General features: G+C 38.5%; 1 protein-coding gene across 1 annotated transcript in view; it reads left to right on the top strand.

Annotated features, from left to right (window-relative positions):
- Positions 1–7,907: 7,907 nt before the first annotated feature.
- CNTNAP5 (contactin associated protein like 5) overlaps positions 7,908–25,639 on the top strand; it is a 220,631-nt gene continuing 202,899 nt past the window's right edge. The window contains exons 1-3 of the mRNA XM_026068493.1: positions 7,908–7,968; positions 10,706–10,816; positions 17,402–17,595. Of these exons, the coding sequence (XP_025924278.1) occupies positions 7,908–7,968; positions 10,706–10,816; positions 17,402–17,595 (366 nt within the window). The remainder of the gene's footprint in view (positions 7,969–10,705; positions 10,817–17,401; positions 17,596–25,639) is intronic.

Consider the following 25,639-nt stretch of genomic DNA (forward strand, 5'->3'; position numbering starts at 1 on the left):
GCATTCACCTTGCTTAAGAACGGGAATTCTTAACTTTTTTCAATCCAGTTCCTTATCTAAACTGTTAACTTGCATTGAAGAGTCTTAAAAATGGATATTTGGGGGCTAAATAAGATGCTTTTGTTGGTGGTTATTGAGACGTGAAATGATTACTTATCACCCCTTGAAATGACATTACGTTTAAATGCAATGGTACATGGGCACTTACCACTACCTTCATCTCCATTAATCCTTGCTCACAGCCTGCAAATGGAATATTCTCTCAGCCTTATGGGATGTACTGAAATTCTCAGAGTTATAATTGCTTTTCAATATGCCATCTTGCATGCTACTCAATTTGAAGAGGTTCCCTTCCAAACAGAAAATACTTAGTGAATTCCATAGTGTGTATTTTTTTCTCTCTTTCTAATCAGGTTTCTCCCTGAGTTCATTGCAGATTCAAAGGAAAAATAAAAATTGAACTCATTTGACCATGACTGATTTGAAAATTCAGGGGACAACTTCTAGGTTATTGATGGCTTTTAAATTGTTGTGCAGTGTACGTGGCTGTGCCTGTGAAACTCATCAGTGTTCCATGTCTTTGTAGTTGCTTCTGTTGTTTGCTCAGAGATAAGGGTTGTAAATTTAGATGTGCATGCAATAACCTTATCAGACAAAGGTGTAGCATTGTCTGAAAGTCTTTGCAATGTCTGCCTGAATAAATGAGTCCTTTTCCGTAGCGATCCATAGGAAAAACAGAGCAGCAGAATCCCACCTGAGAATGAAAAAGCTGAGCCCTGGTCCAGTTTCTTATACGATGGAGGTTGCCTGATGTTGTTGCCCCTCTGGGTATTTGGGTTTGAGAGAGGGAAAATGGGGATAGGCATCTCGCTGAGGCAGATCCTTTTGGGCCCTGCTCCGAGGTAGGGGGAAACYGCGGCACTGCACAGAAGTGTGGGAACCATAGCACTGTGTCAGGGAAGCCTAAGGAGACAAGAACTAATGAGTAATAGTTCTTCCTTAACTTTCCTTCTTAAATTCATCCCTGAACAAAAGGAAATCAAAATGAAACCTACCCTGGGAACTGGATCCCCCATTAGAATTTAAGCTGTTTTTTGCATAAGGTACCCTTACTGAGATTATGTGAGTCAGCAAAAGCAGTAGAAGGTAGCGGGAGTCACTTTAGGAGGTGAGCTATGTGGTCACAGGTTTGACGGTGATAAGCAGTTGGTRTTGAGATGCTCCACTGAAGTTTGCAGCAGTGCTGCTGTGAACATGCTGAATTTGAAGGTCAGTGAAGGTGTGGGGAATAGCATAGATGTTAGTCCATGTGAAAAATTCATACGTTTTGGAGAAATAGAACTGTATTTTTGTCTCATTGGGCTAGATATCAGGAGGTAAAAAGCTGATATAGCTCTCTCTCAGATTTCTGAAGCGATTCTATTTTCAAGTCTGGTTGAGAAACAGATTTTTTTTCCTGATAGTGTTAGTTTCCTGAGATGGTCAAAATAAAACACCAAACAAAGTGTTTGTGTTTCCCAAATTGTTTTCTCACATTTCTTTCAGCATACAAACCTACTTGCTGCTATTTTTCTGCAGAAAGCTTTTCCCTTTCTTTTTTTTTGCCAAGAAATTTTATTCTCATTGGAAAAGGTATTTGCATTCCCATTTTAAAAACTTGTATTTRTACAACTTGGAAAAACTGCTCCAGCAGTGAATTGCTGAACAGTCTTTACATTGAAATATATCAGCAGAAAATCTGCCTTTTCTCTTCTGCGTTTTAATTTTAGGTTGGTGAATGCCTATACTAACTCAGTGCAATTGTCTTTGAATGCTTGTGTGTTTTTCCTCTAATAATGAGGCTGACAGCCTTGCTGATGAGTCAAGGTACATCAACATTTTTGTTACTTTATTTTATATTTTATTGTATTTTAGGACAAATATTCTTTTTTTGGTATTATTGATTTAATGCGTGAAGTCCCTGGCTCTTTTTTCACTGATGAGGTTGAAGCACAGCTCTGGGGGACAGGGTATACTTGTAGTGAAGTCTGCTTTTGGAAGAAATGTGGTGCTTTATAACTCCAACTTTATGTTTTCGTGTGTGGGTGCTGCCAAAACTTCTAAAACTCTAGAAGATAGTCTTGATCTTTTGAATGTATCAACTATTTTCTTTGAAATGCACCACTAATCTGCCTTACGTGAGCCAGGGTGTAAAGGATGCTTGTGGTGATGTGTGGCCATGGCAAAGCATCTCTGTTTTCTTCGACTGTATTTTTCTATAACATCAGAAAAACTGCCATGTGCTGACCAAGTCACTTGCCTGTGTTTTCCTGTAGAGAAAAGCAATTTCTGGATATATCGCCCTGCCACAGATTGAAGGGATTTATTCTGTCTGTCCACTAGACCATGTCACATGTCAAAAGGGCAAACTTGTGATATAAAAGCTGTTCCATCTGCTGGGTCAGCTTTGTAGTTTCTGATCTCAGATCAGAGATCAGAGCATTCTTAAATTAGCAGGATTGCCCAAATGCTGATAGAAAAGATAAATAGGCCCAAGACACATTCTGTGAGTAGAAAGTAGTAAAAACCCCTGGCAACCGCTGTTACACCTGCCAAGACTAAATCACAGCTTTGGACAATGATATTCATTTGCAGGTTTGTTCACTGGAATATAAATGTTGACAGGCTGAGTTTGCGCTTTTCTGATRTGGTCCTTTTTTCTTTTCCATATAGAAATAACTATGATTTCAGTAATTGCTGAGATCTCAGTCTATCCACTTATTCAGTGGGTTTTCATGATGGATTTGCCATTTGTTCTTCTTGCCATTGCAGATGATGCCTGTCCTGAAAAGTCTATGATCTAATGAAAAGGATAGTGGATGGAATAAAGTGCATAGTACCTTCATTTTGCAGATGCAGATGTTGTGATTCATCCTAAACTGCATGGATTATGACAGAGCTGGAATCAGAGAACACTTGTTCCTTAAGCATCAGACCATTTTCCTTTAATTTTTAGTTAATTAGCTTTTTCGGATGTTCTGACCTTCTTTAAACCAAGTATGTTAGTTGGAGATGCATTGACACTTGTTTGAAATCCACTTTTTGGCTTYATAAACCCAAGTATTGTGTGATCGCTCTGTTCCTCAACTTGCCTCCTACTTCATTATGTGAGCAGAAGTTAGACAGCAGACATGCTTGTTTTAGTAAAAAACAATTATTTAATTGAAGGTTTTTGAGAGCCCCTTGCATCATTCAGAAACAGACTTTGACCACTTTTTGCAAGACAAGGTTGCTAGTACAAAATGTATCATAAAAGGATGCTCTGTAAATGCACTGATTGAGTAATACTTTTATGTCAAGGTTTACAGGCATATGAAAGAACACTTATGTAATTTACAGTCATTTGGAAAGAGTTCGTGATTAGCTAAACTATTGATGTTTCCTTGCAGTATAGCAAGGAAAGAAAAAGAAATATTGTTGTGTTGTTAAGTACTTTCTCTTAGTGTCTTCATGCCATGCTTATCAGCTAACAGATGGAGTGCACAGCTGTGCATGCCAGTATAGCCAGTCTCTGGGAAAGGAAAAAAAGAAGGAATTTTCCTTTACAGAAAAGATTGTTCTTTTTCTATTCACCTCCCCAGAATCACTTACTAAGATGATCGTGATAGGAGAACATAGCAGAATGTGCTAGGTCTGGTGAGATGCTTTGTGTAGGACTCTTGATTTACGGGTATCATCTCTGTCTCTTCTAAATCTGTATCCCTAATCTGTGTTTCTGCAGTGCCTGTTTCTTTGGGGGTAGGGGAGTATTTCTTAAGTACACATACACCTGGTTGGGCTGTAAAGGTGGAAGGTTAATTTCTGCAGGAATATCCAAATATTTATTTCCCTTCTTTACAAAGATGAATTGTAGCTAGAAGGAAGAAGAAAAATAGATGAAGCGGAAGGCATCAGTTGTCACTCTTGAGCACTGTTAGAGGCATTGTACGAAATGCATGCTTTATGTCTGTAAAACAAAGTATGCYATTAAGTGGGTAATGCTAAGAGGAATTTTATCTACCCTATAAATACAAGTGAATCTTTTCAACTTCAAATCCCAGTACAGAGACAATTTACTGTTGCAATCAAAATGATGCACACAATTTAACTTCAGCACCATCTGTAACTCTGGTGGTATTTTAATAATAAATAAAATTATATCTTGACAACAAAAGTCCCACTTAAATAAAATACCTTTAAGTTCCAAGCAAGGCCTCCAAGAGGAAGCTGCAATGCCTCTGATTTACTCTGAAATCTCCTTTATGTTTACTTTAAAATAAATACATCAAAACTTAAATAGCAAGCTGTGGACAAAAGGTCTGCATGATTCTGCTAGTTATTGAGAGTTGGGTTTTGTCCTGCACTTAACTCATTAAATTAGCTTTGAACCTCAGGGGTTCTGGTGCGGGGAAGAGTTTGCCCAGCTGGTCAGAAGTGCTCTTGCCCTCATTGCACATCGTATGCCCGATTCAGCAGAGAGGCACCAGCCCGTGTGCTGGCAGGGAAGCACCCATGGGAGGCACCTTCTTTCCCTCTGAAAAGTCTACCAAGAAGTAGTAATGCAAGCTTCATGGTCAAAGGCTTTCTGCATATTGCCTCAATGAAGATAGGGCACTACTAAAAGCACCCCAAACCCAAGGTATGGGAAATCTGTGGAGTCCAGGGATTGGGGGGATCTTTTCACTAATTGTGTCCTATTGATCAAAGTTTTCGTTCAGGAAATGTTGGTGACCTTTCTGGATGGCTTTTACAAGTGGAAATCAATGTGTGTTTTCCTGTTGACTCTTCAAGAGGACAAGGGAAAAAACAGCAGCAGCAGAGCCGTGTGAACGCTTGTCAGTCATGGCTGGTAATGACCCTGTCTGTGATCCAGGGCTTGATCTCCTTCAGAACAGAGGATGACAGAAGCATTAGTGTGACCATGGTGGTGTGTGTTGTGTGTGGGGGTTTTTTTTGTTTTGTGGCTTTCTGAATACCTTCAGCATCCACTAGCCAGAATTCTTCTAAATTCACTGGTTGTCACAGTCAAATATAATTTCAAACTTGAAGAAAGTTTTATTAACTGGGTCATGCCATGCCTACCAACACTTAATGTAAAATGCGTACCRGAAGAATTAGTAAACTTGGGCTGAATCTCCACTTTCTGCACAAAATCAATTTTGGTAATATATTAGCTGCATTTCGGAAGCCTGCTGTGCTTCAGAAACATTTGAAATCCTGTCTCTCTAGGACTGGGATACATTTTTCTCAATTATTTTTTCATAATTGTCACAGGTGTTGAAGACTTTCACAAAATATAAAGTTTAATTAGATGTTTGGGCACAAGGCCTTTTCTGAGGTTTACTCTTATACAGAATATCTGCTTTGCTAATGCTATCTGGCACGTTTCAATGAAGCCAGAGTATGTTGGTGTCTAAATCTCACTTGAATGCTTTTGAAATCTGAACTGAAAATGTTTACATTTGTGCTTAAAAAGAAAAGGTTGGGCCAAAATTAAAAAAAAAAAATGCTTAGTATTTCTTTGCTTTTATTTTGGCAATTAAAACTACAAGAAAGCAATCAAAAACAATAAACCAAACAACTTCGTAGTAGTTCAGAGGGCTTCTTATTTGTTTTGTTGCTAATTTTTTATCATTTTCTAAAAATTAAAAATGAAGAAAAATCAGAAACTGAGAATAAATATTTTTATTAATTTCAGAAGCAAGATGGCTTTGTCATTTGTCATGCAAGTCATCTGTATTGTTGCGTGCTTTGGCTGAAGAGGATAGTTTATAGGTACARTTAGGTTCTCTTTTTTCATTTTGTATCTTTTTGCTAATTATCTGGTCAGCAAGAAAACATAGGAGAAAACAACTGGAAAGTAAATACTTTAAGTGTCCATATGTGTTCAATGATTCTGTGGCATGGAATTGTTTCTTTATTAAAATCAGCATTTTTGATAGAAATATAATGCAGTTAAAGAAACAGGTTTTATTATTCTGATGGACAAACTACTAAGGAAAAAGGAGTAGGGTGCAGAAAATAGAAATCTGGGAGCAGCTGCAGTAAACTGAAGAAGGTCTGTTTCTGTCACACTGAATGAGGGAAATGTGGCTGGATTTGTATGCTGWGAATCAGCAGACATTGCCTTTGCTTTTGCTTTACCATGGGTCTCTTTTGTAACCTTGCACAAACAGAAGATGCTTCCTTTTTGGGTGGGTGTGAACAGGAAAGAGGTGTAACGTGATAATATCCTTTCTTAAAGAATTTTGAAATCTTGAGAGGTGTATGGGTGATGTTTTTCCTTTTTTTTTTCTTTCTCTTTTTTTGGCTTCTCATGGAAGCTAGGCCTATGTGGTAATCCTCACTCTATGTGCACCTCCTACCTCTTTGAACTGCATGGACAATTTCAGCTAGGTTTGACAAGGAGATAACGATCTCACATCTGTATGTTTGTAATCAAAACAGCTGGTCAGTTAGGGAAGACAGACTGCAGAAGTGTCCTTATCAGGGCTGTCACCAGCCTGTTATTTACTGGGGCTTGATTTGTTGCAGAAATGACTGAATGTGACTGTTTTTAAATACCCAAGGGCAAGGCAGTTCTCATGCGTGTAGTATCTCTGACAAGGAATGCATGAGAGCTGCTGTGCAAAAGACCTGGAGTGCTGAGCATGTGCAAGCCAAGCCGACTCTGATGTGTCCTAAGCACTTTGGCTTTATTGTACTTTGAAATTTCACTTGGCATATAAAGACTCTGGCATGTCCTGCACTGTAGATCTGTGCATGTAGAGCAATCGGTGCAATCTCTGATGCTATGAGGTTAGTTTTGACTGGTGGAAGGGCAGAAGAATGACCTTGTATCTTGTTGGAGAATCTGCTCATGAAATGACTTCATTTGGAGACTATTCCTTCTTGTACTCTAAAGTTAATCAATCATTGCTCTTATCTGTAGGAAAGCCAGGCTGTATTTGTGCTGGCACACTCGGAACTCTTTGCTGTCCTAAATCCTGAAGCCTTAAGGTTACGTGTTTTTATAGTTAGGTATGAACTCAAGGAAGGACTCATGGCAGTAGTGTTTTGTTTAGAGGAAAACCAAATAAGGATCCCAGAATTTGGTTTGAAAATGGTGTTGTAATGCTGTAGCTGCAGAGATCCAGGTGACTCTATCTGGAAACTGAAGCAAAGGGAATGGAAATGTGGATGGTGGGTAGAAAGACTTAATTGTCATTTCCTGGAATGGACCCTCCACAGACCATGTGGAGCACCTCAAATGCATTGCTCTGAAATGTTTTACACTAGTTGCTGTACTGGGAAACTTGGTATCCCATAGGTACCCAATGATACCATCAGGTAATGAAGAACCTACAGAGCTTATAACATGGACAAGYAGTGGATCAGCAGACTGAAGTGCTGTGTTCTCTCATGGTCTAAGAGCAATCACAGTGAACTGAAGAGAACCAGCAGTCTAGACGTTATCTGAACTGAAATCTCTACGTTCAGTTGTATTCAACCTCTGTTTTCAACTGATGAATAGTCCTTATGACAATGATTTGAATATCCACAGTTAGAGAAAACTAGCTCATCTGTGATGAGTAATATAATCTTGATATTTATAAATGCCATTTTTAAATGTAAATGGAATTTATTTGATGTCAGGCATAGTATCATCAGAGTTGTTTCAAATCAGACTATCCTTTTCCAGCTGAAGTTGTTCTTGTAGAGATTCCTCCATCTCTGAAGTTATATGAAGGATACCAGCAAATTCTTGGCAATTTAATCTGTCAACATGACACATGATATCTTCCCAGCATATCTTGCTTAAAATCTGCTTGACATTTTTAACTAATAAAAGCAAGGCTCTCCATGTTGTCTCTCATTAGCGTTTAGACTGTGCTCTAAGGTGGGTATTCATGACTCCTGCCTCAGATACCCAAGTGCAGAAGGCTCTGAAGAAGGAGACCCTCATAGAGGGTGACTGCGAATAGAGGAATAGGCTGTCTCCTGGAGGAGCGTCTCACTGTTGGACCTTCTTAACTTTGGGCAGTTAGGTGGTGTAGAAAACCCTTCCTTCTATTCCTTTTGAAAGGGTTGAGCTGGTGTCATTACTACCTTAGCATAGATCTGTCACTAAGACCGTGAACTTCTTTATGAGAGGTTCCCAACCACTTGATTAGGTTTTATAAGATGCAGAAGTGCCCTAATGTACTTACAAGTTGAGATCTTTGTTTAAACCACCTCTCAGGTCACAAATAAGAGCAAATTTAATAGATGCATTTTAATTTGCAGATTTTTAAGTCCAGGCAGGACAATTATGATCTGACCACTTCTGTACCAAAGGGTGCAGCACTCTACAAATATTTCCATGTTACAGTCAGCAGTTCTCTTTGAGTTGTAAAGGCTATCAGTGATAGAGAATCTGCTCAGGGCCTTAGTAAGCTGTTGGCTAATTATCCTCACTGTCAAAACATCAGTGGCCTACTTGTCCTTAAGCTAATTCATGGATTTTTTTTTTTAGGCCTTTTTACTGATGGTAACCTAAGAGAGGAAGAGGACTTCATATTTAAGTTTGCTTTTTGAGATTCATCAGTCAATACACTGATATGAATTACACTGGTCACGCTGATTTTCATATAGAACTGTTTTTTAACCGAACACCAGTTGAGCTACATGAAATACTTTTAGAACTCTGAATACACTAAATGCATTTTTTTCCCTCTTATCAATTGCAGCTTCTTCAAAAACAGTACCAGATTTGTTTAATTAGATGTTTCTCAGAGAAATGAGCTAGATGGAATCTCTTATGCTGCCTTTCTTTAACTCTTCACTTGTCGAATCCCTTGTCAGCCCTTACACTGTTGCAGAGTGTTGGAGTTGCAGACATCAGCTTATTCATTTTTACCAGTGGTGTAATGCTAGCTTTATTGCTATTTTTTTTTTTGAACAGAATATTCTTTTTTCAAACCCACATAACCATATATAAATGCAGAACTGAGTTAAGTACCTAAACAGCTTCTATCTGTTGTTTGCATAAACTATGCAAACAATAGATAGACCTACTTTTGTTCAAGACTTCTTTCCAATTTTGGGAAACTGTCCATTTTAAATAAGTATTTACATATTGTATATTATATGTTTGTGTTTTATATATTATTTATATATGTGTGTATTTAAATGACCAAGCAAACATATTTGCACATGAAGAGAGAGATCTAAGTCTGCGTTAGTAATTCAAACAGCATGTTAGGCAGCATCTGGCTCTGTGCGGGTGCTAAGGCAAAATTTCTTACTTTCATCTGTGTAGGGATGCTAAAGGAGTGGTCCCTAAACAGGGGGGGGAGTCAGAGACTGCCTGTTCTCTTGGATAGAGGGCAACTGATGTACTGGAAGGGTTTCCCACTTGTCCCTCTGTCCAGTGCGTGTGAGGGTGCTGCAGGTAGCAAGTAGTGTTGCTGTCCTGTTGATCAGACAACCAATAAACTAGTTTCCTTTTTTTATGATAAGGGAAGATTTAAATTGTAAAAGTCTCTTGAATAGTCCACAGAGTTGCTGCAGAAAAAGATGAGTAATATTTTAATGCAGTCCAGCTCTTTATGGGAAAGGCATCACCCAGTTTTGGATCAGTCTAAATTTGCCACCATAACTGTGAAATCATTTCTGCTTTCATTCCTTGACTTTTGTAACCCTGAAGTATCATTAGCGAACTTCTTTTTTTCCCCCTTGCAAACTGTCTTTCTTTCCCCCTTGCAAATTGTATATTTACTCTGGGAATGCGAGAACGCTGTGGTGTCTGAGATCTTGCTAACCTGCAGGACTTTTCCAGTAATTAGATCCATGTTTCCTCCATGGGAGATTCAATTAAAAATGCGTGTGTTTTTTTTTTAATTCCCTACTGAAAGCCTGTGCTATATTTTTGGATGTGTATGTGACAGCATTGTAATGAGCAAACTTACTTTGCCTAATTTCATTCTCATGAAAGCATTATGGGCTCAAAAATTCAACTTGAGCGTTAGCCTAACTTAATTGAAACTGTCCTCAGATGAAGATGTGGTAAAGTAAGAAGGGAAAAATGTAGCAGACAACTCATTTGAGCTAATGAAACTTGCTTGTAATTATATGTGTGTATGAGTTTGAGGAAGAAAAGCAGGCAGGGTCCATGGTTTGTACTTACAGCATAGGAGTCTTGTGAAGTATGGGGCACGCTTTCATGTGTTGCTGCACAAGGCCAGGTATCATGTCCCTATGGTTCACTTCTATATGGAAGTAAGTTGTCACTTCAGCTCCTCAATTATGTGTCTGCTTTGTGGAGAAACTTTTCCAAACACAGCATCTGAGGTGTTACCTAAAGTCTGCCAGGGCACTACCACATTCTTCCAGTGGCTTTTGCAACAAGAGTTGTTTAACGAGAGGATATGACAGGAAATTGCACACTCTGACAGAGAACTGAATTCTTAAGCTTTTTAAGTATTCAGTGTCCTAAAAACAGTTTCTGTTCAGTTGCTGTCCCACCAGGCTGTCATTCTGGGGGGTAAATTGTGGAGTTGCACACGACAGTGGCGCAGTTTGTTCTGAGGGATGTCAAGCGCAAGTGTGCTCTTTCTCCAGTCTCGGCCCACTTCACAGAATYGTGCAACACCCCGAGATAGACACAGTTGACCTACCTGTTGCTTGTCTGATGACCTCTATTTTTCTTTTGTTTTTTTGTTTTTAGATAATTGTGATGCTGCACTGGTATCTACCTTGCCTTCAACAGCCCTTACCAGTTCCTCTGAGCTCTTCAGTACTCACAGTCCCAGCTTTGCAAAGCTCAACAGACGAGAGGGTAAGATTGCTGTATGAAATGCCTAAAATAGTCTTTTTTTAATCACAGTTCTAAAAAAATAAGTTATGCTGTTTGTATTCAGTGTATTCAGGGCTAAGTCAAGTAGAGCCCTTCATTTATGCTTCTGTGAGAGCTCTGTTTAGGAGCAGCTCCCTCATTTATTGTAGAAAACTTCTATTGTGTTTGGAACTCTCCCCTTCTTTTGTAGGGATACTGTGAAGGAAGTTCAGATAGCCTTTTGGCTTTTAGATAGAGCTCCCATAGTCTTTAGAGATTGAAGGTCATTCAACTTGAGATTCTATTCTAAAATGTAGATGYCTGTTAAAGCTAGTAGGAATTAAGTAGAAAAGTTCCAGTGGAATTCAATGATTACATAACTCTGCAGAAAAAAGTAAGAATGAAAACTTTGTAGACCTTTGCAAGGGAGGAATTTTTGAGGTCTGAATGATGAGTTCACACAAGGTGAAATTGTTAGGCTGAAAATTCATACTAGAAAAGAGGAATTGGCAGTATCGAGAATATAATTTGGCCATTTATTGCAAATTGGGATTGTTGGCTCATCTTATCCCTAAGTTACAGCCTCAAAGGTCAAAGAGCATTGTTATGGCATTAGACATGATTATTAGAAATACTAGAAAGTGTACTACTAGAAAAGAGATTTTAATTGAAAATAAATGAGACACCCCTATTTGATAAATCTACAGAATGACTGTAAAGGGCTCTATGTTGCACTGCCGTAAGTTGCTGTGTCGTTAGAGAAGTGTTAGATGGGAGTTACTATCTCATATTTAGACTTCTGAACCAAAGTTCCTCAATAAGTTAAAAAGTGACTTTGTAGTTGCTCAACATACAGAAAATTAAAAAACAAACAAACAAAGAACCAAAAAACATGATCTTTGGGTTTGCCATGCCTTCATCTCCATCATCTCCACCTACCAGCCAGGATAGYGAGTAGAAGTGCTTACATGATTTTGAGAATGGCTAAAATCACTGATTATATCTGCAGAAAAGAGGAAGAGTTCCTAAGTCAGTATTATTCCAAGTCCAGTTGTGGGTATGCTGTGTTTTAAAGTTGGATTAACAATATCTAAAATACATGAACTTAACAATGATTGTAAATTAAGGACAGAAAATAAAATAGCTCTTACTTAGCTGTGCTAAAATAATTCACCCAAGTAGTGGGGTATAATGTCTGAAGAGCGAGAATACATACAGTATAATATCAGTGAGCTCCATCCTCTCTGTTGGTACAAATCCTGGGATCAGGAAGACAGGGAACRTGAAACTGAAGTAGTTTCAAGTGTATAAACAACTTCTATTTTATGTTTTGAAGGCCTAAGTGATAACTGATGGGCTAGGCCTGAGAAAAGGACCTAGAAGTTAAATTCTACCCTTGCCTAGTTCTTTTGTTACACAGACTTTTATAGAAATGCACATATATAGCGCCAGCTGAATTGATAAGAATACTTCATTTTGGGTTTGAGGAGCATTGGTAGAAGGTGGGTGAAGAAACTTTGACTGGTACCTGAATGCATATAGTGGCCATCTTTAAAAGAAATAGCATTTACTAACATGTTATGCTTTTTGCACTATGCTATGGTTTTCAAAGTGTTTTCATTGGCTTAGCTTCATTTGTAATTAATAACACAGTGCTGCAAGGAATATTGCCTCAAGGTAAATAGCTAGATAAATGTTTGCTAGCATAAATAAGAATGAAACAGGTGAAGATGAATTTATAAAATACAACAGATCTACATCAGTAGAAAGTTTTTATTCATCAGGTTGATTCAGTAATGGATAGCAATAACTAAAAGGCTGTTTTTAAAAAGGCCTACAGCGCTGAAATGTACTGTTTAAAAAAACAAAAACAATAACCTTAAGTAAAGCTTTGTGAGACCTGTTGGAAGTGCTCAATTAAAATGCTGATAAACCTGTACTGGAAGTAGTAAAACAGTATAATTCTGATAGATATGATTCTGTTGTATGGAATATATTACTTATCCGTGAGAGGGATTAATCAACTTTTTTGTTTGTAGTAAATAGATGAAAAAGAATAAGAAAATTGCTACAATATGACTGTATCAACTGAGATTTTCAGTTCCCTATTAGCTCTCAGCCTGAGCAGTCAGTATAGGTAATTGAGTATGGAATATAAATAAATAAATATATATATATATATATAWAAAAAATAAAATGTCATATGGAATTTGTTTTATGGCCAGGAAGTGTTTGATCTGGGCATTAATGTGAAACTGTACAGCAGGGAAGCACTTAGTTTCAGCAGGAAGTCCAAGAGTTTGCAGCACAATATAAAGCCAGTTGAGCTGTTTGTAAGGCACTGTAGAGTGGAAACAAGCATTTTCTTTGCTTCATATTAATAAATTACAAGTAAGTATGGGCATCCTGAGCAGCCCTGTGCAACATCAAGGAGCACAGATTCCATAACGCTGGGCTGAAGTGCAATTTTCATAACAATTATGGCAAAATGTATGAACGGTTTGAAAAAGGGGGGGAAAAGAGTAGTAGATCATATTTCCTTGATTTATTTTGGGTCTCCAACTGGGAAACCATATGATCTTCATTCTCATATTTATAGCATTATAGTTTGTTGCCATGGAGAATATGAGCTCATGCATCAGCTTCCTGGGCCACTGCTTCTCCAGTAGGATGTTTTCTCCCTACCATGTTGAACCTCTCTCCAAATGATCCGCAGAAAATTTAAGATGTGGGAGCTGTGAGAAAGGATGGTGTAGCCTTTTGGGGATGCACAGGATCCTACTGATGGGAATCTGGTGGGTAGAGCAGGGAAATAACATGCCCCTCAGACATGTTGTTGTAAAGCGCCAAGCATGTGTTGAAGTTTGATCATTCTTTTTCTCCTGTTTTCTTGTGGGAGAGGCAATTTGGTGTCCTCATAAACACTTTATAACTGTTCAGGTCACCAACTTGAATGCCCATATACAGTGGGTGTAATCAATGCCACTTTGTTTTGTAATTATGCTGCACTATTCATAAATGATGTACAGTCCTTTTTTGATGTCTGTGCCAAGCTTTGGGCAAACTTTCCCTAGGATGAGCATTAGCAGTGGGTGGAGAAGCAAATGGCTATAAAGCAATTGCTACACTCCGGATATACTTTTTTGCTAGTGATTTTAATATGTTTTGGTGAGGTGTGACACTACAAGGAACAACATGTACAAAAGAAATGTGCCTGCATAGATCGGTATCCCTTCTGCCACTTGCTTTGTACAACAGATAAATATGGAGACAAAGAATATTTATCTATTTTGGCAGTCACAGCAGCACTCTGTGTAGATTTGGGATACCCACAAAAGTTGTCTGCTTATTCTTTTACTGGCAGATGTGAGAGGTCCAATGGGAAACGTTTTAGTTTTACCCTGAGTCAAGCCGCCAATGCAACTGTGCTGGTGCAGTGATGTTTTAACTGCTGTTCTTACAAGTCAGTAGAATTACTGTCCATCTACAGTAACGATAAAGGCAGGAGGTTTGGGAGAGAGGAATAGGGTGGGTTTGGGTTTTTTTTGTTTGTTTGTTTTTTCTCTTCTCCTCCTCCAGGGAAGGTGTATGAGGCAGCTGCTGTTATGCAAAGATGAGGGCTGTAACAGATAACATCTGTGTCTTTTGCAAGATGGACTTYTGGACTGCAAGAGCCAAGCAAACCTGCACAGACAGTCCTAAGAGCAAGTGTCKTTGCTGTGTTATGCAGCGCTTAAATCTAAAGAATAGCATTTCCTACAGACAAATGTGCTCATGTGAAGTGATAGGCAGTTCAGAGGTGGTATGTAGCCTGTGATTTGAGCACTTTAGCTCACTGCAGTTCTCCCAGATTTCCATTCAGAGTGTATCATTCTTTTGACTTACCTCCTAAAATATAAACCTGCTGTGTAGTCCTCAGGCTCGAAAGCAACAATGCATTCCCCCCGGCAATACTTTAACGACAAGCATGTGACCTTGCTGCCTCTCCTTAGAAGGGAGAGGGCATAAACTACAGAGGATAGATGCTAGTTAGGATGTTTAATAAATTGCTGGAAATATTCGTGGTGATGAGCTTGGCTTGGAATAAAGTCATGTTTTCTTTTTTCATGGGCAACTCATCAAATAAATGACTTGTTATGAGTGATTTTCCGTCTAGTTGTTACTGTTTATGTTGCAGAAAGACTGATTGAAGAGGCAATGAAGGAAAGAGGAAAATATGTACCCTTCTCTTAGTATTCACTAAAAACATCTAGTATAAGCTCTTTAGGGTGGTGAAGGAAACAACTTTGTGCCACAAACCTGCCAGCACTTCAGAAATTAATTTCYATTCTATATCTTACCTGTTCTTGGAATAAAACTGTAAACAAAGCGGCTCGTATTGTGTTTCAGACTGTTTCAGGTATTAGATATTACAATACAATGGAGAGTTTCCTTTGGCTCCTGTGGATGTTAGTCACAGTTCCTTGCAGGAGATAAGATACAGCTTGGTATCTTTGAACACAGGTATACGTTTTGTATCTTAAAAGCCAGGCATAAATAGTCTCTGTTTGACTTTTTTTTTTTTTTTAAAGTGTTGTTAGGGTTTGTAGCAGGAAATACTACAGTCTTCTCTATATTCATCTATACATCTGTGGTGAGTTAGAAATGAAGTAGTCAAATATGAAATGAGTGATGAAATTCTTAATATTCTGGTTAGGTGTTGCATGTCATGCTTGTAGAGGAAAGTATTCTATTTAAGGCAAGTAAAATAATCACCATGGCAATAAAGACTATTCTGTTGAGATCAAAAAAGGTAAAATAAAGCATGACACTAACAAGTATACATTGGTTTGGTTACAAAAAATGTCCCCTGAGAGTTCCCATAGAGAAGTCAGTCATCCAGAGGAGTGAGGACAATACTGAATTCTAGCTATGGAATAAATAGACTTTTATTTCAGGAACTGAGACTAAATCTTATCTTAATGAAATGTAAATAATAGTAAAAAAAAAAAAAAARTAAAAAAAAATTAGATAAATGGTTAAAAAACAAAACAAAACTAACGCTTGTTCTTAAACAAAGGAATTTCAGTTGTGAGTTGGAAAATCCTGTGTGGACCAAGAAAACTAAGAAAGCTTTTTAAAGGGCAAAGTTATTGAAATTTGAGTTCTTTGATATCAGCCACATTTATTGATCTTTTGACTCAGTTCAATGCAATAAACTATTCATGGAGCAGCTTTGAGACAGATCAATTAATAAGATAAAAATATTAAGTTAAATTCAGCTATTTATAACCAAAAGTTATTGACGCATTTTCTTTGGAAATACATATTTAGATTCCTTCTCATAGTTCACATGAGGAATTGTTAATGCTTTATTCTCAACTCTGTATTTCCCCTTTTCCTCCTAACGTAATTGTATTCACTGCAATTGCATGGAAGTGCTTTTTTAAACTTCACTGTTGATGACAAAACAAACAAGATGGGTTGCAGAAGCACTGACAGCTGTAAAATTTGCTGCTTTGGATAGTTTGTTAATGGCTTCTATGTTCTTCATATCTGCATTATTTGCTTATTTGTAAAGCTTAGGTGAATGCTGAATGTATGTAGAGAATAAATGTGTGCAAGTAGAAACAAGGTAAAAGAAAATAAATATAGTTTATAATTTATAAGTGTAAGAGTAAACAAGGGAACATAAGACTATATTCCAGTCTGGAAGGATTTGATTTTATAACCATAAGATCATGATTATTGTAGTGATTTGTTAGGATTCAAGCAGTAGTTGCAGTTCCATGTTTCATTGGCTTGACATTATCGTGGGCCTGCTTAGCCACTAGAAGAATTCAAGGGATAGTAGATGTTTTTACTTTTTTAGGACAAACATGAGTTATAAAATATCAGCTTCCATGATTTACTTCTAAAGTCTCCATTCCAGAATGGAGAAGTTAATCATGGAGGTTGGTAATTTGTAACTCGTATTTGTCCTGATAAAGATTTTTTCTTCTTTTATTTACGATAAAATGCATGCTCACTTAGCAAGCATCTTGTGTAAGGAAGGAGGTTATTTTCCGATGTGAAGGCAGTCCTTTTAGTTGTTTGATAAAATAATCTCTATCTTTGACCTATTATTTCAAGTGCCTTTGAACCTCTAATTAAACACTTCTATCAAATACTTTATAGGGCACAAATCACGATAGCTAAGATTTTTTCATATCTTTCAAAACATAGCAAAAAAGAAGTCAAAGCAAATTTGAAGTTAGAAATCGGCATTTGCAGATTTGCACAAGCGTATAAGGAAGGAATAGGTATGATTTTTGCTGCTAATGGTGTCATCCTCACTGACACTTGTTTAGCTAACAAGGACTAGGTTTTCTTGAAACTTCTTAGAAATTCAAAATTCCTTATGAATTGTATGTTAAGTAAGAAAGCGTAGAAGCAGCACACCAGGTAGTGTATTTTAATATGCTAATACAAAACCAGGAATGAGTAGCTTTACTTTCAGAAAGTAAAGACTTCTCTGTGATAACCTGAAATAAAATGATGGTTCTTTCTAGGATATCACTTTTTGTGTTGTCTGTGTTCTCTACATTGTCTTTTTCTAATCTCTCTTAGGAGCTGGTGGCTGGTCTCCACTTGACTCAAATGAGCAGCAGTGGCTCCAGATTGATCTAGGAGACAGAGTTGAGATTGTTGCGGTTGCTACCCAAGGAAGGTACGGGAGCTCAGACTGGGTAACCAGCTACGTGCTGATGTTCAGCGACACCGGCCGCAACTGGAAACAGTACAGACAAGAAGACATCATCTGGGTAGGTCTGAACCTTTCTCCTGATCTATTATTTTAAGTCAAACAGGTGAGTTGTAGATATGTTTGCCCTGGATTGTTCTGGTTCAGGCTCAATGTGGTATTTGGAGAAATGGATTCAAGTTCAGATCAGGTGAAGGCAGCAGTGGTGAGAGAGCAGGCCTGAGTTACTCCACAGGGTGTTTTGATCTAAACTACTTCTGTCACCAATTGTCTGTGTAATACAGTTTCAGACCCTCAGGACTACATTGTTTTTTAGACTATACAGATGTTCAAGGCACTCGAAATGATCTTCTTTGCCTGGTAGGCTTTGATTCAGGAACAGCAGGGCAAGTGGGACTAATCATGTACATACTTCTTTTGGGAAATAAAGAAATTAACCCTGTCCCTTATGTGCACTTGCTGACCAGAACAGCTGAGCTCATGCTGGGGCAGACGGGTGGTAAATTGCTCCTCAGCTGGAGAAAGCTGGAGCTGCAGCATGACTTCTGAGATGATTTAGCTGATGCACCAGAAGTGCTCAAGGCTTTTCCTAAAACTTTAATGCAGCCTTGAAGCTTGCTGTGTCGCAAGTTCCATATATGGCCATGTCAGGTGCTGTTTGTAGGACTGTGAGCAGTAGCAATTCCGCTTCAAATGTGGATGGAGAAGCTCAAAATTATTCCTCTCATATGAATGATCTTAATGAATTGTTGCATCCTCGCTGTGCTGTTCTCGGGTTCTGGCCATCAATAGCCTTGGTAGTGTGACAGTATGTGTTGGTGAATAAAACGTACTTGTGATGAAAATCAAATGAAACATTTAAGGGTGATCAGGTAGACTTCTGTTTTCATCTTAATTTTTTCCCTGGTTAACATCTTGGTTAACTGCTGTGTCAGAAAGCAGATTTTGCTTCCAGAACTTAATGATTATGAATGAGGAGAGTTGTGGTTGCAGAAAGAGAGGAGAGGGGCTGTTTAATTTTTTCCTGAGCATGTTCTACGCAGTGGGAACGCATGTATTGGATGGTTTTAAAATCTATTGTGTTCCCACTGTCTTTGTTTTAATGTGGATTTGCTTTAGGGAAAAGCTGTTTAAGCTGTCGTTCCTTTAGAAAGGCAACTTTGGCCCAAAGATGGTCATAAAGTTAAGTGTGGCTCTGCTTCACCTGTCACTTATAAAGTTATATTAGGCTGGCTTCATTTCAGATACTTATATGCTTTTTTTATATTGAAAACAGTAGAATTTTATTCTGAACTGCTTGTAGTAATTATTTAATCTGGGTCTGGACTTCTACTCCTGGGATACTGAAATCCAGAATTCAGGTATTTTTACACACTCATTTTCATTAAAGGCTGCTTTACCTGATAATATTATGTGCCTTGTTAAGATTTTATATTAGGATAAATTAACTTTTGATTACATGTCTAATGTTTCCATCTGTCTCTTTTTTGGAAACCTTTGACCTTTTATTTTTTGTAAGGTTTACTTCTTAAAGGGAAACTTGAAAAGACAACAAGTAGAATTTATCATAGCAGATTTTCATGGCCTAAGGATCCAATTTAGTGAGTTTCTGATCTGGCACCAAATATTGCACACAACAATAGGAATATGTCCAGCGGGCATTTGAAAGTGTATCAGGATTTATAAAAAGCATGAACTCTTGCTTTGCTAAATGATCATGTAAGGTGATTCAAGAAAAAAAACCTGACACAAGCTCTAAAGCTTCAATAGATCTGGAGATTTTCCTTCTGGAGAGGTATCACTCTAATCTACAGAGGATATTGGTTTTATATATAATTTAGGAAAAATKAAATAGAAAAGGTAACACGGGGGGAAGGATTTGGATATTCTCCCCCAGCACATTAGTTTCTATAAATTACATTTACGATATGAACCAATAATATAAGTTCAGTCCAGTAGAAGCACTTGCTCCACATCCCCATGCAAGGGGCTTGAAGAGCCTGTTAGGAAGCATCACCAAACTTCACTATCGGAATAACTCTTCTACAAAATCTGATGGTGAAAATCCAAAGTGGACTGATGTGATATTTCATTAGACTTTACAGTCAGCTCAAACTGGCAAGTCTCGTTAACACCTAAGAGCTTGTATGCTTGCCTGTGGAATTAATGTAGCTCAAAAGATACTTCTGTAAAAATTTTATTCTAACTAAAGAGAAAGTTCTTTTTTTTGTGGCACTTTTAAGTTTGTTTCACTAGATGAAAATAGAACTTGAGGAAAGCCAAGGAAGCTTTCAGAACTGTTTATAGAATTATAATCTCAAATTTTGAGGTGTTTCCAYTTTATTGGTGGTAATCTTTTCCTAGGCTTTGTTTTAACCAAGAAAAAAATACACTAGCCTTATTTCAAAGATTTTTCTATACAAGGTGGACATCTGGATGAAGTGAGAGCAAGCACCATGGTGTGCTTGTCCTAAACATCTGGCTGATTCAATAGCTATAAGAAGTTCTGTGTCGCGCACATCTCAGAAGAGACCTGTAGCCCTTTACTTAAGGGAGGGAAGCAGAGTGGATCATTTTACAAAGGTACCAAGCAGCTCTTTGGGGTAGCCTACACTGAGGAGTCCCAAGATGGACAGTATCAGCAATGGGGAACTGTCTTGCATACTTTTTGGGGGGGAGGGGGAGGGGAGAGGGGTACTAATATAGTTTGTCTGTAAAAGCAGGATTCAAGGTAGGGAGTCTATGGCAAATTACCATGTTATGAGAAGCCTCTCAGTCACAGCGAGGGAATTGAGGGGGGTTAAAATGACAGGTTATTGTGAATTTTGAACATTTCAGAAATCTCAACAGGTTGGGTGGGAAATGCTTTTTCCCCCCAGCTTTAACTTTGAAACTTTTTCCTTTGTCCTTAAGACAGGGACTTAATGCTGTCTTAGTCCCTCAGGACTTAGAGCTTTTTAAGATTTCCATTTTAAACTTTTGTATTTAGCTAAAAATGCTAGAAATTTACCTACTTTATTGCTTTTTGTCTCAGAAAGCTGAGCTGCTCCTAACTTAAGAAGTGGGCAACATTGTGACTCAACTTCCATGGGGCTCTGAAATCGAAATAATTATTGCCTGGAGTTCCTTATGTGGTCTGCTGTATCAATATAAAATACTGTGATGCATTGGGCCTATTAGGTCCTCTGATACAGCTCCCACTTCAGTAAAACTAGCTAGAAGTTTGTGCTTTGAATGGATATTACTGCTTGTCTTGCACAAACTGCTCATTGGTGACAACTGATTGTTCATTCATGGCTGCTGAAAGGCGAGATTATGTATCAGTAGAAGGGAGCTAGGTATTCTGGTGAATTATTTTCTTGTTTTCGGAAGGCGATATAACTATGTGGTGAACCATCTGAAAAAATGATTGTACACTGAACTGGTGAAAAGAAGGGTGTAAAAAGCACCCTGTGTTTCAAAGCAAGCATTTGATTTCAGTTAGAGGTTTCACTTTGGTTTTTCTTTGTTTTCCTTCCTTGGAATGAAAACAGAATCTTAAAATTTCTTCTCCACTATGTGTGTTAAAATAAAACTGTCAGAAACTACCTGACCCAAGTTAGATTGAACTGCAATTTCTGTCAGTTTATCTGCATGCTCCAGAGACAAAGCTGTTGGGTATTCCCGGGTGTCTACACTGAAGTACTGGAGGAGGACGAAAAGGGTTACTGGCACAGCCTTTCCCCATTGCATGTCTTGGGCCACTGGCCACGCTTGGTGGAGATAGCAGGAAGGCCATAGAGCCCCTTGATAGTCCCTAGGTAAATCTGCCTCTGGATGAAACTCTTTCTAATTATGCAGCAGGCACAAATGTCTGATACTCCATATTGCAAGCAGAGTTCCTGAGGAGTTGTTTCCAACTGTCTGGTGTAGGTTTTGTCCATACAAATGTCATGTGTGCCCTTCAACACATCTGAGACCTGGGTATGTGAATTGTTCATTGGGCTGCCAATAAAACAGATGTTTGCACACCAGTATGTGACCATCTCACTAGTAAAAATCCCCTTCTTTACAGAGATTACGAGGCTTATTATCCTCCTCTCAGGGCACGCAACAGCTCCCATCAACTTCACCGTTAATGACAGTGCTGCATAGACAGATCGCAAGGAGAATCAGAAAACCTCTTACGTTTTCACTCAGCCCATGTTTATGATGTTAGTAAATTCTGCAGCTGGAGTTGAAGACAAGGCAGATTAGCCATTTAAAACCAATTTTCCAACCCCATTTGTATTTAAATAATCTTGTTACAAAAGGACTCTGTGGTTCAGAGCAAACTAGGCTTATAATTATATTTTCAATGTGGATAAATCAGCTGTGTGTGGACACACTAGCTATTGATTGGGAGACATAAAGCATAAATCTTATTGCTTGTAACAAGTAAATGATTTTTCAGTTTTTTTTAAGCGATGAATAATTCAGAATTTACTTTACCTGCATACGCAACACAGTTTGAGTCAGTCCAAATTGTGTATATTACTGGGACAGAAGAGTGGGCTGTGATACAATGCTACTTCATTTTAGATAGCAATTTTTATGCCATCTATATTGAAAAATACTTTACAAAGCTGAAAAACACAATTATGCAGGAAGACACAAAGGAAAGGGGAGGGAGCAGGCATAAATGTATCTAGGAAAAAGAAAAGAGATGTTCTTTAGTCAAAGTTTTGAAAGAAGATGAAGTTCGGAAATGGAGATAAAGGGAGCCTATTCTGAGAGTGGCGGAGAACATTCTTGTAGTAGAATAATGAAACTCTGTGGCAAGGCAATAAAAGGGAAAAACGGTATAGATAGCAAGGAGATGCTTCATATTCTGTGCAAATACTTGCATTCAGCAGAACTGTGAAGTTGGTGAAACTACTTATACATCCACTGTTAAGTGCATATGGAAGGGAGGAGACATCCAGAGTTGGAGGGGGAACTGAGCCCTCGCCCCAAGGTCGCAAGATAGGGAGAGCACCTCCGCTGTTGGACCCCATGGTCATGGTTCATGAATCATACAACACAGAGCTTCACCCAGAGAGAAGTGCCACAGTGTCTGTCCCACTTCTTGTAGGTGGTGTGTGAGGCTGGAGAGTTGACGGGAGGCTGAGGGCATATTAGGAATTTGACATTCTCAGGGGAGCAGAAAAGATGGGGTTGAACAGAGGTGATAAAGATCCCTTGCAGCCTCTTTCCCCAGGAAGACCCTTGCTTGCATGTAAGCTTTTGCTGAACCAGAGGCTTTGCTAATGGAGTCTAGAGGAGGGACACTCTTAATTGGTTTATAAATCTGCTCGAGTGCAGTAAACTTTCCCATTTCTGCTCTAGCTAGATAATGATTGTGGGATTGTTTTGGTGAGTTAATTATCATGAACATGATTAGAATGTTAATCTTCTTGTCAGATTTATCGTTGTCCAATTTATTCTAAAGCATTGTATAGTTCCAACTCCTAATGTCCTTCAAGCAAGGCCAGAGCAAAATGCTTCCTAAAGTGGAGAAGTTCTGCATTGTTTGGTTGGATTAGCAATTAAATTTCTGCTTGCCTTGTAATAATGCTTCCCACTGTACAAGTATTCAGATATATTTAACTTGCTCTGTACACAGTAATTATTGCCAAGGAAATAGGTGTTAAACAGTATGTATCTATGGATTATTGTCTTTTTCTTTGCTCTAGCTGAAATAARAAAGGGAGGAATTCTAGTCCAATTGCTACTTTTAGGTAGAAATGAGGGAAGCAATCCAGTCTTGTTGTGGAAAGCTTTCCAGAGGTTTCCATCACTGYTCCTGCAAGACCTATGCTATTACAGCTTTTGAAGATGGAACCATTAGCCTCTTGTTGTATTTAGAACTGTTCTGATTTAAGACTCTCTTATTCTGAGATGTTGCTTGCATGTTACTAATCTGCTTCTGATTCTGGTTTAGCTTACTGGGCTGGCTGCAAACCTGTGCAGAGCCTCTTGATTATGTTCTCAGGAAATCTGTCTTCTTGATACTGCCAGGGCAGTTATCCCTTTGGGAAGATGATTCAAAGTGCCAGTGTATATATATATATATATATATATATTTTTTTTTTTTTGTGAAGTGCACTCTGTATGGATTCATGCCTGACTAAAATGGATATACATAGATTGCAAATTACACTTCAGTATAGCGATACCTGAATTAGCCTTAAACCAACTGAATTTTGCATGAATTCTGTGACCTTACAGTGTGCCTTTATRGTTGGTTAACTGTAAAGTGATATCAAGGTTGAGTCTACAGAATTTAGTGCTGACATTAACATCATACCCATCAATAATGTCTTCAGTAATTCTCTGTGCTTGATCTCTGGTAGCAGGTTACTCTGACCAAGGAAACTCTAAGAAATGTGTGTATTTGCAGTCAGGGCTATCCTCACTGACCTCCCAGTCCTATTCCTTTGCAAGTTGTCTGAAATTCAYCTATACTCTGTAACCCTCCAGCCCAAGAGGTTTGTTAAATGTCCCACAATTTTTTTCATTCCCACTTCCTAGAGCTTTTGTACAAGCTTTTCTCTCTACTGCTTCATGTTATCCATAGGGACCATGGTGTGAGAATCAGTAGTGCTGGCTATAATGGATTGGAGTGAGAAGAGTAGTTTGCGTRGTTCTGTCTGAAACTGCTGTTGAAGGTTGACCCTAAAACATATGTACCTTCCAACAATCTCCTGCACGTTTGTCGTGGCTACAAAGCTGCTGTTTTCCCTTCCAGGTTTCTTTTAAGAGAATATGTGTTAGTGGAAGCACGCTATGATAAATAGTAACTAGTGGATGTTTTCTTTCAGATGGGGGATTTTAGCCAGCAACTCCTTTGTATTGGTAGATCAACCTTCATCATTCTTGTTTGCATATTGTGTTCTATGGTATGTGAACCTAAAAATAGGTGTCTTTACAAATTATAAATAAATATGGAACAAGCAGTACTTCAATCCATTTAGTTTCACCTCTAGTGAGCAAATGACCATTTGCAAATGGACTAAAATGAGAAAGCAGCGTAGAGCAACGAACAAATGGTAAAGCTGTTTTGCTAAAGGAAAATGCATCATTAATTTGTTCRTAGCAAACAATTTACAAAGATTAGCCAAATAAAAATGTCCCCAGGATAAGCACTAAAGCTGATCCACCCACAGCTGAAAACTATTCCAAAACAATAATAGTTGGATTGACTGCAGTGCTGTGGAGAGAAGTTACCTGATGCCTTGAATTGCTTCCGCAGCCAGCCTGCATTTATAGATACGCAACCAAGAAAGAATACAAGAATACAGAATACAATATGCAAATTTTTTTCTTCTACAATTTTCCCAATGAAGCCTGTGTTAATTTCCATAGTCCTTCTGGGTCATATTGATCAGGATAGAGTGACTTCTGGGGCTGGTAATGAGGTCTGGAGTCTTTAGCCTTAAAAAGGCTGTTTAAATCCAGATGGAATTGTTTGAACATGAAAAACTATATAATGTGCTGTGAGCATCCTGCTAGCAGCCTGATCAGCTGCTCAGTGTACAAGGAGAAACACTTGACATCCTCAGGAGTTGCTTGCCAGGCTTCTTAGCGGGAAGCGGAGGGGAGCTTTCAGGGCCTTCACTCTGAGTACCTTTCTGTGTGATGGGAAGACTCCAGAAAAGAGCACGGTTAGTCAGCGCTGCCTGTACTTTCAGAGCTCAGCTCTTAATGAGGTTCCCCGCAATTGCTTGGTAGACTTCAGGAGTGGTGAGAATGGCACTAGTCTCCTTGATGTCAAATTCTTTTATGAACTCTTGGCTAACAACCTGAACTAGAAAATAACACTGGTTGTCCTCCTGCTGAGATGTGACATTTCTGCTGATTCTCTTTTAGATTAGTTTAACCCAAATGAATAACTAGCTTATCAGCTCTTCTGGGTTGACTTGGACTGTTCAGATCTATAATAACTGATGTAAGAAACTATCTATTTTACTCTGAGCCCTTTCTAAACGTTGGATAATTCCTGCAGTGAGAAGTGGCCAGGGAAGTGGAAACCTGTAGCCTGTGGCTAGTGGAAATGGCATGTAAGAGGAGGAGGCAAGGTATAAACAAGTCATTGCAAATCACTC

The sequence above is a fragment of the Apteryx rowi genome, unplaced genomic scaffold (genome assembly GCF_003343035.1).
Source record: "Apteryx rowi isolate R43461 unplaced genomic scaffold, aptRow1 scaffold_271, whole genome shotgun sequence".
Taxonomy (NCBI): Eukaryota; Metazoa; Chordata; class Aves; order Apterygiformes; family Apterygidae; genus Apteryx; species Apteryx rowi.